The sequence below is a fragment of the Echinops telfairi genome, unplaced genomic scaffold (assembly GCF_000313985.2).
Source record: "Echinops telfairi isolate 266 unplaced genomic scaffold, ASM31398v2 ScPeMD7_5868;HRSCAF=6743_0, whole genome shotgun sequence".
In the NCBI taxonomy this organism is placed as follows: domain Eukaryota; kingdom Metazoa; phylum Chordata; class Mammalia; order Afrosoricida; family Tenrecidae; genus Echinops; species Echinops telfairi.
In genome coordinates this window covers 8,389,605-8,403,711 of record NW_022109767.1, presented here as the reverse complement: position 1 = coordinate 8,403,711, position 14,107 = coordinate 8,389,605, and the positions used below count along the sequence as shown (strand labels likewise).

Sequence of the window (14,107 nt, the reverse complement as noted above, 5' to 3'; positions counted from 1 at the left end):
GAGACTGAGAATGTGACTGAAAAAATCATTTTGTGGAGAACAGTTCCACGGAGCCTTTGAACGACGCTTTCGCACTTTGGTTCTTCTCTCAAGACAGAATTGTGGGAAAGGACTTGTGCAAAGGCTTTTTTTTCCAGCCTGCCAAAGAAATCATGGCCTGTCTCATTTATAACTCCACTTAAAAAAACGAAGAGCAGAGGTTGCCACGTGCACATGACACGTGCCCTTTTCAGCTGTGCTCTGTAGAGCTCTCAGTGGCTGACTTCACAGAAGTGGATCACCAGGCGTTCCTTCCAAGGCGCTTACAGGTAGACCATCAACCACTTGATCAATAGCTGTGCTTGCCCATTTACACCATCTAGGTACGCATATTGCGTAACAAAGAACTTCATTCATCAGAATCTCCCAATGGTCTCCCATGCTTTGACTACCAAGTACCAATTCCTTAACGAATCGCTCAGTCTCCTCTACAACCTGGGCCTCCCTTACTCTCCCCCAGACCTTCTCCTGCCCTCCAGTGGGAACCCACTTCCCACCAGAACTACCACCCCCCTCCCCACCCCCCAAGGGCGGCCTCCTGTGGTCTGCAACACTTTCGATATACTGGGGCTGGGAAAAAACCTACCTTTTCACCGTCTTTTCCTTCCCAAATCCTCACTTATCTCTTCAGCCCTGCTTCCTACCATCTTCCGTCTGACATTTAATCATGTGCTGATGTGTACAGGTTATGGTTTTGTTGAGGATTCCTGACACACGTCTCAAATTTTAATATGAGAGCCTAATAAAAATCTCTGGAATACACAGAGCCACCTCAGTGAAGGGGAATCTTGCAGCACTAATAAAATTGCAGATACATGTACTCTACAACCTAGCTATCCCACTTCTGGGAATCCAGCCTAGAGCTACACCGAAACACCGTTAAAGAGACCTATGCAGATGGTAACTCTTTGCTTACAAGTTAAAACTTGGTAAACCACCCAAGTGTCTATCAACAGGAGATTCCTTAAATGAACACATTGCACCCATAGTGATGGCATCCTCAGTGCTCTCTCATCAACAGACTGGTCCTACACCAACCCCGCAATCATTGCTATGGCGGTGCCCACTGTTGGAGCTATGGGCCAATCCATCTCACTGGAAGTTCTCCTCTTGCCGCTGCCCCTTCATCCTACCCAGCCTGGTGTCCGTTCCAGGAACTGGTGTCTCCTGATACACGTGTCCACAGGACGTGACGTGAAATCTCCCCAACCTCACTCCTAAGGAGCATTCTGGCTGTTTGTTTTCCCGAGACCAATATGCTTGTTTTTCTAGTAGCCCACGGTATATTCCATATTCGTTATCGAAGTTATAATGCGTCCATATAATGGAACTGATTTGCAGATGTAAAAATGAAAAAGACGTCTAGATACGGATGTTGAAAGAGCTTGAACATCCATCAGGAAACTTACTTTATAGCAAGTCGATGTTGGTCGGCAGAGAGCTCTTCAGGTTTTCTACCCAGTCCTGGGAAAAACAAAAGGATTAAAGTCAGATGCTTCAAGCCAGGTAGATAGCTATCTTTAAAGAGTTTCCTCAAACTCATTTGAAAAAAAAAAAGTATTATTGTTTTTGTAAACCATTAAGAAATCCCTCTTTGGAAAGTAAAAGGAAATAGAGGAAAGAACTAGAAGGCAAACATTATTTATAGAGGTCTAAATACTGGCACGTACATATGTAAATATATTTATATATAACGATAGGGGAATAGAGCTATGTACATATATTTATATGTTAAGGATCAAGGTAGCAGATAGACATTGGGCCTCTACTCAAGTACTCTCTCCATGCAAGAACACTTTGTTCTAATAACCTGCCATTCCGTGATGCTCATCTTCCCGACACGATCGCAGAAGACAAAACGGGTACATAAGCAAATGTGAAGAAAGCTGATGGTGCCAGGCTATCAAAAGATATAGCATCTGGGTTCTTAAAGGCTTGAAGACAAACAAGCAGCCATCTAGCTGACAAGCAACCAAGTCTACATAGAAGAAGCACCCCAGCCTGTGTGATCATGAGGTGTCTGTGGGATCAGGTATCAGGCATCAAAGACCCGGAACAAAAAGCCCATCAATGTGAATGAGAGGGAGTGCAGAGTGAAGACCCAATGCCCGTCTGTAGACAGTTGGACATCCCTTCACAGAGGGGTCACAGGGAAGAGATGAGCCAGTCAGGGTGCACTATAGCACCGATGAAACACCCACCTTTCCTCTAGCTCTTTGGTGCTTCCTTCACCCCACTATCATGACTTCAATTCTACCTTACAAACCGGATTAGACCAGAACATGCACACTGCTATAGATAAGAGCCTGCAACACAGGGAATCCAGGATAGATAAACCCCTCAGGCCCAACAAGGAGAGTAGAGATACCAGGAGGATTAGGGGAGGGTGGGGAAAGAAAAGGGGAATCGATCACAGGATCAACGTAGAACCCCCTCTCAGAAAGACAAATTACAGAAAAGTGGGTGAGGGGTGACAGGATGATGATGTAAAATATGAAAATAATAATCTGTAACTTACTAAGCATTCATGAGGGAGGGCAGGTGGGGGAGGTAGGGGAAGAAATGGAGAGCTGATATCAGGGGCTCAAGTGGGAAGAGAATGCTTTGAAAATGACGATGGCGGCATATATGCAAATGTGCTTGACACCCTGGATGAACGTATGGATTGTTATAAGAGCTGTAAGAGCTCCCAATAAAAGTACGGAGGGAAAGAGCGAGAGCTGTACACGCCCCCAATAAAAGGATTAAAAAAAAGAAGTAGTCCCTCTTTTCCATCAGAAAATCAAAATAGCTCTGCATGAAAGGACACATAGGTAAATACTTCAAGTGCAAAGTCCTATCGCTCAGGGAGAATTCAGAGGTGGCTGCTGCATCCGCTCTAACTAACGGTGGCGAGCTTTTTGTAGTAGAATGACCTTGCCGGTCTGCTTGTTGGGCAGTTGGAGTCCATTCCGTGTCCCTGCAGGCCTCCCTCGCTTTCTTTGGCCCTCCACTCTACAAAACAAGGTGCCTTTTCAAGCAGGTTTCCACTGCCGTGGAGTCAGGGCTGACTACAGCACCCCTGTGGGTTCCTGAGACTGGAACTGTCTACGGGAGTAGAAAGCCCAGTCTTTTTCCTGCTGAGCTGCTGCGGGTTTCGAACTGCTGATCATGCAGATCACAGCCAAACCAGAAACAGTTGCAGTGGGGTCGATTCCAACCCAAGGGGACCCTGTGTGTTTCAGAGGCGAGCTTTCCGTGGGCTGAGATCTTTCCGGAGTAGGCCACCTTTCTTCCTAGGAGCTTCGGGGTGGATTTGACCCACTAGCTTCTAGGTCACTCCTCAAGAACGTAACCATTGGTGTGATCTAGGGACTCCTTTTTCAAGGTTAGCATGAAAACACAAACAAACCAACCCATTGCTCATTGCTGCAGAATCAATTCGGACTCAGAGGGACCCTGTAGGGCAGAGCCAAACGATCTGAGCTTCCAAGACTGTAATCGTTCCAGAAGCAGACAGTCGATTTTTCCGAGTGGCTGGTGGATTCAAACGGTAACCTTTTGGTTAGCAAGAAAGTGTTTTACCAGTGTATCACCAGGGTTTCCTTCAGAGATTTTTAAAATAAATGCACTGCCATTGAATTGATTCCAATCCATAGGGAACCTATACAGAGTGTCTGAGGCTTTTAAATCAGCCTCCTCTTTCTCTGTCAGACAGACTGGTGGATTTGAACCGCTGAGCTTGCAGTAGCAATCACGCATTTACCAGGCTCTCCCTATGTAATCCACACAGTGCAATATGGATCCCAGAGACACCCCTTCATCCTACTACCGTGTTTCCCCCAAAGTAAGACACCCCCTAAAATAAGACCTACTTATAGTTTTGCCTCTCCCTGAAATAAGCATCGCCCCCCAAATATAAGACCTCCCCAAACATAAAGCCTCCCTGATAATAAGGTCCCCCGAAGCTACCGTAACTCTGGACTCTGGACCATAATGGCGGGCGCTGCCACACAGCTCACTGTTGTCCGCAGCACAGCCAGGGCAGACAGGAAGTGTGAGTAAATGTACCATAGATTATGAGTAAATGTACCATAGATTGTTGTACATGGAAATAATGGTAGTAACAAGAAATTCTTGATACTGTAGGATTCACAGTTTATCTGGTTATGCTGGTTTGTGAAGACAACTACTACCGTACCGTATACAGGTAATAAATTTCCTTTTTTGTTGTTCAACAATAAATGTGTACAGTATTCTTCTTCATGGAAAAATAAGACATCCACTGAAAATATTTCAAAGAAATTAACTTCCTTTCACAACCTGGACCAGTACAAGTACTTCCCTGGTAGGTACAGACATCTGGCACAAACTGGGAACTTGGGTGAGGGGTGTAATTGGGTAGGGAGGAAGGGACTTTCCTCTTGCAAAGAAATGAGGAAGTGTAATAAGAAGGTAGGAAAACACAAGGAGTCATTGGAGTAGTAGTATTGTAATTTAACATCTATCCATGGCAGAAAATGCCATGTCACTCACTGCCTCATAATGACCCTGCAGGAGGGGGTAGAACTGCCCCGTGGGTTTCAGAGACTGTGACTCCTCAGGAGTAGACAGCCTCATCTGTTTCCCTAGGAGCGGCTCGTGGACTCGAACTGCCGACCTTTCAGTTAGCAGCCCAACATATAATCCACCGTACCACTTATATTTGTGCTTCAGATAAAATCCATAAATTCAGTTACAGCCAATGAAGCGGAAAGGTTATAAGTGGTACAAGAAAATAAATAATTAAAAAAAATTTTAATCATCTAAAAAAAAACATGGGCCAGTGGAGTGGGCCTTCAAAATGTTTGAGGAAAATTTCGATAATCTTTTCGTTCCATGTTTCCACAAACTGTTTGAAGACCCCCCCTTGTAGAAGAAACGCAAGTTGACCCTGGAGATCTATGTTCAGATCAGTCTGATGATAGACACCAACCCCAAAGACACGTCACAGGAACCCCTGAGGGAAGTGGAGTGTTTCTGGAATCCACTTGTTCTTCACACAAGGGGTGGGGGCTTGGGAAGGCAAGCAAATGGACATCTTGCTGATTGTAAAGATACTTCCATGAACTATATAGCACATCGACAAAATGAAACAAAAAAAAAACCTAGAAATGCGGTAAGAAAAAAAAAATCACACGTTTTATTTTGGGAATGATCTCACCAAACAGTACAACTCTGGCAAATCCCGGAAATTAAACATATGTTAGCAACTAAGTTTGTTGCCAATGTTAGTCTATGACTCTCCGGCAAATGAATTTCCAAGTCCAGACACGGTGACTAATTTGTTCTAGTGTGCTCACGACTTTCCCTATTTGAAAGTACCATATTCTATGAAACCTCTCTGTCTGGGCAAACTGGGCCAGGTGGCCATCTGAGGAAGGCCCTACCACTGATATAAAATTACCCAGTTCTCTGGAGAACTGGTGCTACACAATCAAACTGAAATTAAATCAGTTCTCAAGCATTAAGTCCAAGCAAGAACACGAGTTGGCAGAGTTTGTAAATCTTCTCAACGTGTGCACGCATAAAGAAACTGCAGGGGGCAAAGCATTTATGGGGCAGTACAAATCCATAGAATATACTTTTACTAATTGTACTTGGCATCCTTAAGCTTCTATTGAAATATTCCGCCTAGCTGAAAATGTTCTCTCTCTTTTCCTGGGACCCAATTTCCCCCAAGGATTCAAACCAGTTCTCCCCAGTTCAGTCAGGCCCAAGTGAAACCAGAATAGACTCAACATGGTCCAAGGTGGGTGAACTGGAACGCTAACAGGAAAGGAAAGATGACAGGTGCTAGAGGCTAAATCTCCCCCGTAGAAAACAAGGGCAGTGTGTGCAATGCATAGCAACCAAATGCTTTGACCAACACAGTTGGAGACAACTGTGCCCTACTCAAAGTTGGTGGCCAACTGCAGCAGTATGGATGTGTGTCCCTCCGCAAAGTCTGGACAATGATCCAATCTTCCATGTCAGGTTCCTAGAAAGGCCCCCTCGGCCTCTTCCAAATATCCCATTGCAGGGCTTCAACCTATAATTTTACTTGTTTCCATTGACATTCCACTTCTTCCAAATGTTAACAGTTCAAGGCTTTTCCAATTTCACATCTGGCCTGAAGCATGGGTTTTAATAACGTCAATCCCACGAATAGAAAGTCCATTGTTCTCAAAGCAAACATTTCAGCAAATTTGGATTAGGTATGCAGCAGTGCACTACTGAAAACGCTAGAAGAGTAAAAGGCTGTGTTATTACTGCAAAAAGCAAAACTGCCAACACAATGGAAAGATCAATGGTTGCTAATGTAGGTCTAGAAGATTTAGTAGACAGAACACAGGACAATTTGAGGACAAGTAACTATTCGACATGAGTCTTGTATCGGTGGACACCGGACATCATGGACTTGCCACAACCCATAGGACGGATCGACATACAGAGCGAACGCAGCAATCACTCTTCCTCGGTACCACAGAGTCGATTCCAACTCACACTGACGCCCAGGAAGGTCAAGGTGGAACTGTTCCCATAGGGTTTTCAATGGCTGACCTTTCAGAAGTAGTTCTCTAGGTCTTTCTTCTGAGCTGGACCGGAACCATCAACCTTTCAGGGCGCAGCCAAGTGCACTAACCATTGACACCACCCAAAAGGTCCCTAAATGGAAACTATGGAGTTCATTAATAAAGTCAGTATGGGCTCATCATTTAAAAACAAATCTAAATGATAATTATAGAGCTGTAGAGGATGGCTTTTCTAGCAATAGCTTGAAACTCCCACCAAATAAGGAGAAGGGAGCGTGCAAATAGGGCATACAGAATGCTAACATGTAGACAGGTCAATCTCGCCAGACACAACTTTAATATGACTTTATTGGCCGGCAGTCAAGGGGCGGTTAGAGCCTAATTCACCCTCAAGCCTGAATGCTTAAAGAGGGGAGTTTTTATATTGCAGAATAAGCAAGGCACAAGAACAGGTGGTGTCGTGATATATGGAAAAATGAGAACTTATAAGAGTAAAACAGGGGTTAGCAAGCAACATCGGCAATTTCAAAAATAAGTGCCAACAGGTCAGCAACTACAGACAACAGCAGTTACAGAAGGAATCGCAGTAGTTGCAAAGCGGCCACATTTGGGTCAATAAAAGCGACTACACTCAGGCTAATTCACACAGTCTGGTTTACATTGTTAAAATGGACACATCTAAGTTAACTACTACATTATGGTTACATTTGGGGTTAACACCTCGGGGTTCAAAATGAGCCATCTCAGAAGCAGGAGTGGGGGATCTCACGGCCATCAGAAAAGAAGCACCGCAAATACAGGATACTGAGATTCCTGTGCACTAAACCCCCTTGATCCAGGAGACAGAACTGTGACCCCAGAGATAGCCAGACCATAGAGAAGTGGTAGAGAAGTAGGGGCAGAAGCGGTGGCAGCCGAGCGCAGAGCAAGAGGCCTTCCCTTGTCTGCAGGGTGCCTGCCATGCCAACCAACACCGACTGAGTAGTGCGCCCTTTGGCATTTATCCCCAGTGCTAAAGGAGCTTCATAGCATTGTCTAAGCAGGACAGCAGTCAAGGCACTGGGGGACTAAGAGACTATGGATCTGAGAGAGACATAGTTGTGGGCACCGAGAAAAGGCACTCCTGAACAGGGAATGGCTGTATATTGAGCATTTCTGATCCTGAATTGTAATCTGTTAACTTCCTTCATCAGTCTGATCATCATAAATCCAAATCTGAGCTCTGCGTGGCCATTGCCAAGGACGACGGAAACCAGCAGCAAAGAAGAGTGCCCCGTGAGAAGCAGTGGGTGTCAGAAGAAAGTAAAGAAGGCTGTAGGGTCGAGGCATGTCTGACCTTGACCTCCCAGGAGGTGGCTTTGGGCTGATGTCACGCTTGATCCCTGTTTGCCTTGTGTTGTCCGAGGGAGTCAGACATTGTCCCTATGCTGTGATTGTATCATCCTAATCCCCCCCCCACCCCCACCCCCATAAGCATAGGAATAAAAGAGCACTGGAAATCGAACCAGATAAAAGCACGAGGTGCCAGCACTTGGGTGGAATTTAGCCCGCGCACACAGCCTGCGACCCAGCGCTCTGCGGGGCAGGCTCGCGCTTGGAAGCAGAAGGGGCAGCGCTGCCTCACCGTCGTGAATCTGGAAGGCCAAGGTGGTGATCTTCTGCGTGAGGATCATCAGAGGGCTAGAAGGAAGACAGAAAGCAATCAGTGTTGGCAAAACAAGAATCAGCACAGGATTGAAGATGCTTGTCTTCCAGGTCTCTGGAGGGTGGTTGTCCATCGCTCCTAGGACGCTGAAACATGCTAAGACATGACATCCCAAATAAGAAGCGGGGACTCCCTTTCCGAATCACTTCACACAAGCAGTTGTGACAAGGTGACATACAGCAAAGGGGCAGCAGGAAATCACTCTTCAGCTTTGCTGCTCCAAGTGCGCTCAGGGAGCTCGTGAGACACGCAGCCTCGCAGACCCAGTAAACCAGAACAGGTGTTTCCAGGGAGATCTCTAAGGAAGTGGAAGGTCCACGAAGGACTGGTCTGAAGGGCACCTGACCCACCGCCCTGCTCCACTTGAGTGGACACCCATCTTGGCTCTTTGCCCTTACCTGCATTTTTTGTTCCATTGGAAACAATTCTTTCAAGCACGTGTTTGTGAGACACATTTGGAAAATGCAGCTAGCTATCAGCCAGCCAGGTGGTGGTGAAAAATTACATTAGCCTTAACGTCAAAAGGCCATCAACTAAAGACTTGCCTTCGAAATGGACCCTAACGTCAACAAGGATGTCACGACAATTCAGCGGGGCAGCCCCAGCCATGTCATTCAGCGGTGCTGCGGCAGACAAATGGACAGTCACAGGAAGAGAATGCAAAAATAACTAGGCATGGGTCAGTGACCCATGGGTAAGAGCCCAAACTCCAGGCCTCTTAGAAGAAAGCATCGATATCAAGCTTCGTGACTTTGAAGAAGGCACAGGGCTTTCTCAGCCAGGATGCCAACAGCACCATCAACAAAAGAAAGAGAAATGGAAAAGATGGGTCTCAGCAAAACGAAAAGTTTCCATTCTCTGAAAGACGCATCCCACGAGGAAGGTAAAGAGGAGGATTACAAAACGGGAAGGCAAAGCATGTGTCTGATCAGGGACGGACTGGTACCAAAAGATACGAAGAATGCCTACCACTCGAAAATCAAAAAAGGAAACCCATTAAAAATAGCCAACGGCCTTGAAGGGACACTTTCCCCCAAAGGTAGACCAATGGTCCATACGCACAGGAAAGGCGCTCAAAGTCGCTTGCCATCAGGTGACTCCACACAAAAACCAGAATGAAAGAGCGATTTCCCACCCGCTACAATGGCTACAGAGTCCTGGTGGGATGGCGGTTCAAGTTGGGCTGCTCCCACAAGGTCGGCTGTTCAAAACCACCAGCCACGAAAGAGGAGGCTTTTTACTCCTACAAAGAGTCAGAGTCTTGGACACCGCCAGGCGCACTTCCACCCTGCCCTCTAGAGTCACTTCGAACCAGCATCGGCTCGCGAGCAGTGAGCTTGGGTGGGAGAGAATGGCTTCACTAAGAAAGGAAGAGAACAAGAGTAGGCAAGGGTGTAGAGAAACTGGGACCCTCGCAACCCTGGTGAGAGGGTAGAATGGTGCAGCTGCTGGGGAAAGTCTCGCTGATCTCAAAATGTCCAACCTGGAGGTACCTAGCCCCTGTCCCAGCAATTCCAGTCTCACATATACACTGCGAAAGTCTGCATGCACTCTCGTTCTTTACTGCTTCCTCCCTCGCCACCCCCCACCACGATCATGACTCCAACTCTACCCTACAAACCCAGCTAGACCAGAGCATGTACACAGGTACAGAGAAGAGATGGAAACACAGGGAATCCAGGACAGATAAACCACTCAGGACCAATATTGAGAGTAGCCATACCAGGAGGGGAAGGGGAAGGTGGGGGGAGAAAGGGGGAACCCATCCCAATGATACACATATAACCCCCTCCCAGGGGGACAAACAACAGAAAAGTGGGTGAAGGGAGGCTTCGATCAGTGTAAGACATGAAAAAATAATGATAATTTATAAATTATCAAGCATTCGGGAGGGAGGGAGGGTGGGGGAGGAGGGGGAAAAATGAGGAGCTGATACCAAGGGCTCAAATAGAAAGAAAATGTTTTGAGAATGATGATGGCAACAGATGTACAAATGTGCTTGACACGATGGGTGGATGGATGGATTGTGATAAGAGCTATATGAGCCCCCAATAAAATGATTTTTTTGTAAAGTCTGGATGCACATGTGCTGATCCCTGTGAACTTTGTCTCTGACCTCTCTGTACTACGGAGTTATTTCTAGAAAGGCTGAAGTTTGCCATCGTTGTTTTTCATTTTACAGATGTAAAATTAAAATTCATATTTCTTTCAGGTATTACGAGTGGGGAGGCTCTCCAGCTCCTCAGCTTCCTGGTCAGGTTTTGAATGATGGAAACATGACTGTTTCCAGGAGGCTCACTTAAAAAAAAAATTATAGATAATGAGGGGGCTTCAAAGAGTTTGTGGACAAACCCTCTCATGTGTATATATATGTGTGTTGTATTTTTTTGCAATCAGTTAAATATCTTCATTCATATCTTTTTTCCCAACAGTTTTATCGGCAAGCAATTTACATATAATATAAGTCAATCGTTCAATCATTCAATCATGTCTTGGGGAATTGTAAAATTGCCCCCACATAAATGATAGAGCATTCCCCCTCCTGCAGGCTGAACTTTTAATTCATGTTGTAGGCAGTGTCCCTCAGATGGCCCTGGGATGCCTCCGAGGCCCTGTCCTCTCTGCTCAGACCAGGCTCGGGTGCCTGGGAAGCTAGGATTGAATACAAATGAGTCTAGGCGAAGTTTGATCTGTGTCATGGTCTTCAATCCCATTTTCCAAGTCCTTAAAATATTACATGCAGAATATTTCAAGCTATTAACAAATAAAACCATTAGAAAGAAATTACCAACAAATACCCATTGTAATTTTAACATCTATGCCCAGTTCTTATTTAGGAAGCCCAAAGGCACAATGGTTAAGGGCTCGTTTGCTAGTCTACATGTTTGGAAGGTGGAACAAACCAATGGCCAGAAATCCATTTTCCCTACGAATTTCCCCACTATGTCCCTTACAGGTCTATGAGGGTAGGCCAAAAAGGGCTGCTAGGAAACCACAGAAACCTTCATTAAAGATATCAAGACGTGCAAGTATTGTTTCTCAGCCTCCACCTGCGTCTATCCACTTCTGAAGGCAATGTTCCCATTTCGCCAACTCTTCCTCCCGAGAACCCCGCACGCTTCACGTTACGTCCCAGCAAAACAGCAGTTTGGGTATTCTTGAAGGGCTTAAAGATTTTGTATTCTGTCCTCTTTGTATTTGAGGAATAAAAAGAATCTAAATGGCCAAGATCAGGCTTATAGAACAGCAAATCCTTGGAGGACAGCCCTTACCACCCTGGGAGAATAAGCAAGTACGTTGTCCAGATTGGGGGGGGAAAGTTTACTGGCCTTTAGATTAATAGTGTAGTTTTCCATTTTCAGAAAACTTCATTATGTGATCATCCTTCATCCTTCCAGAAAACTTATCAAAGTTGCCCTTTCAGGATTCAAAAAAACCCCAAAAACGTTCCGAGGTGACCCCTCTGCCTTGAATGTAACTGGCATAATAGAGTCCCTTCGAAAGCACTGTTTTGATTGAAGCTTTTCCTGGAAGGCACCCTAATGAGACCAGGACGAGTGTTTTACTGAGAGAGCTTGTCTGCAGCCACCCACTGATCAGAGGCACGTTTAAGTAGGTTTGACTCAGGATAAAGCAGGGCGTGCATACACCGGGACCCTAATAACAATACTCTTTGAGCTGTAGTGGCCTACTGGGCTATGCGTTGGGCTGTTAACCGCAAGTTTAGTAGTTTGAAACCAACAGCAACTCCTCAGGAAATAAAGGGCTTCCTGCATTTGTAAAGCTTTAGAGTCTCAGAAACCCACAGGGGCAGTGCTACCGTGTCCTTCCTCTAGGGCCACTGTGACTCAGAATGGACTCGAGGGTAGTGAGGTTCGGTTTGGTTTTTAATCTGCTTCTCAGAGGACCCAGATGAATAAAATATGCAACATTAGCTATGTCAATATCATCAAGTATGAATGAATATGTTAATAAAAGCATTATTATTTAATGTTAATATTGTTTGGTCTATGGGGAACATACTATTGTCCTTCAAATCAAACGCATTGCCTTCCAGGGGATTTCAATGCATAGCAAGAGAGAGAGAGAGAAAGTACAGAACCGCCCCATAGGATCTCCTCTCCTGAGACCTTTATGGGAATAGATCACGTGGTCTTTTTCCCGGTTGAGCGGCTGGTGAGTTTGAACTGCTAACCTTTGAGTTAGCAGCCAACCACTTCCACACTGCACAGGCAGAGCTCTTTTAGAACACTTATAAAATATAGCTCAAGATCAAATGTTGTTACACATTACGTACACATATTTTCAACAACAGATTACACAAGTTATTGAGCTTCGAAAGTTAAACCCTTAGAGCTACTGACTTTAGAGATAAAACATAAATACCATCCTTTTAGTATTTCCATCAAAACACAAAATAATTCAAGACACAGGAGCTGCTTGCAATTACAGACCATGCTTCCTTTTTGTGAAAACAAACAAACAAACAAACAAACCCCAGCATACACAGGCACACACCACCACCACAAGAGAGACAAAAAAGGAGATTCATACATGGCTCCCTGATATAGCCAAAGAACTTCCTCGGGACAATGAGGCCATAGAACTTGAGCTGTACTCAGATTTTCCACCCCAGACCCGTGCGATGTCCTTGGATTTGTCCACACTGGTCAGGAACCGTCGAAACAATCAGAAACGGAGGTTTGAATCTATCATGGTTGAAGATATGTTTTGTCCTATGAATGGTTTTCATGATGAAGAAAAAGACAGAGGAGCATGCAGGAGCAAACGAGGAGGGAGGGAGAGAGAGTGGAACACATCCTGGCCCACCAAGTCCTGAGGACGATATTCCTGTTCAGAGCAGCCAATGCACAGAGAGGACCATAGGGCCAGCCCCACCACAAGACAAGACATCCCTCACTGACCCATAGCGCTACAGGGGACAACACTGGAGACACAGTGCGGGAATTGTGCCCAATCTGACCCCACCACATGGGGGGTGAGACAATAAAGGCATGCAACAGAGCAGCAAGGGGAGCAAAACCATGAAGTCCCCTGGGAATACCAAAAATAGACTGTGGGGCCAGGGCATGGCACCCCATCAGACTTGACTGGAAACATTCCTAAAGGTCAACAAACAGACCTGTAACTATTCATAGGCTTTTTTTTTTTGTCATCGGTTTTTTGTTGTTGTTGTTTTGTTTTGTGGTTTTGTTTTGCTCTGTCTTGTTTTTGTGCTTATTATTGTCTCTGCATATCTTTCTAGATAAGATAGGCAGGATAAACAATCCAGAGGAGAAAACAATGGCATTGACGATTGGGGTAGGGGGGACACAGGAGAGGAGGAGGCAGGGGAAAAGAGGGTGTTAACTAACCCAGGGACAAGGGAACAATAATTGATCTAAAATTTCAAGGAGGGCATAGGATGCCTGCTGGGACTTGATCAAGGGAAATGTAGCTAAGAGAAATTACTGAAATCCAAATGAAGGCTGAACATGATAGTGGGAGAAGAAGAAAGTAAAAGGAAATAGAAGAAAGAACTAGGAGGCAAAGGACATCTATAGAGGTCTAAATACTGGCATTTACATATGTAAATATATTTACATATAACGATAGGGAAATAGTTCTATGTACATACATTTAGATGTTAAGTATTAAGGTACCAGATGAACATTGGGCCTCTACTCAAGTACTCCCTCAACACAGGAACACTGTTCTATTAACCTGGCATTCCATGATACTCACCTTTCCGACATGATCGCTGAAGACAAAGCTGGTGCATAAGCAAATGTGGTGAAGAAAGCTGATGGTGCCCGGCTATCAAAAGATA

The 14,107-nt window shown here is 45.3% G+C and overlaps 1 protein-coding gene across 1 annotated transcript in view; it reads right to left on the bottom strand.

Annotated features, from left to right (window-relative positions):
- The window catches only part of MBOAT1 (membrane bound O-acyltransferase domain containing 1), a 92,389-nt gene that overhangs the window by 48,220 nt on the left and 30,062 nt on the right, over window positions 1–14,107 (bottom strand). Inside the window, exons 4-5 of the mRNA XM_013007200.2 lie at window positions 8,197–8,252; window positions 1,449–1,503 (exon numbers count right to left, since the gene is read on the bottom strand). Coding sequence (XP_012862654.2) covers window positions 1,449–1,503; window positions 8,197–8,252 — 111 coding nt within the window. The remainder of the gene's footprint in view (window positions 1–1,448; window positions 1,504–8,196; window positions 8,253–14,107) is intronic.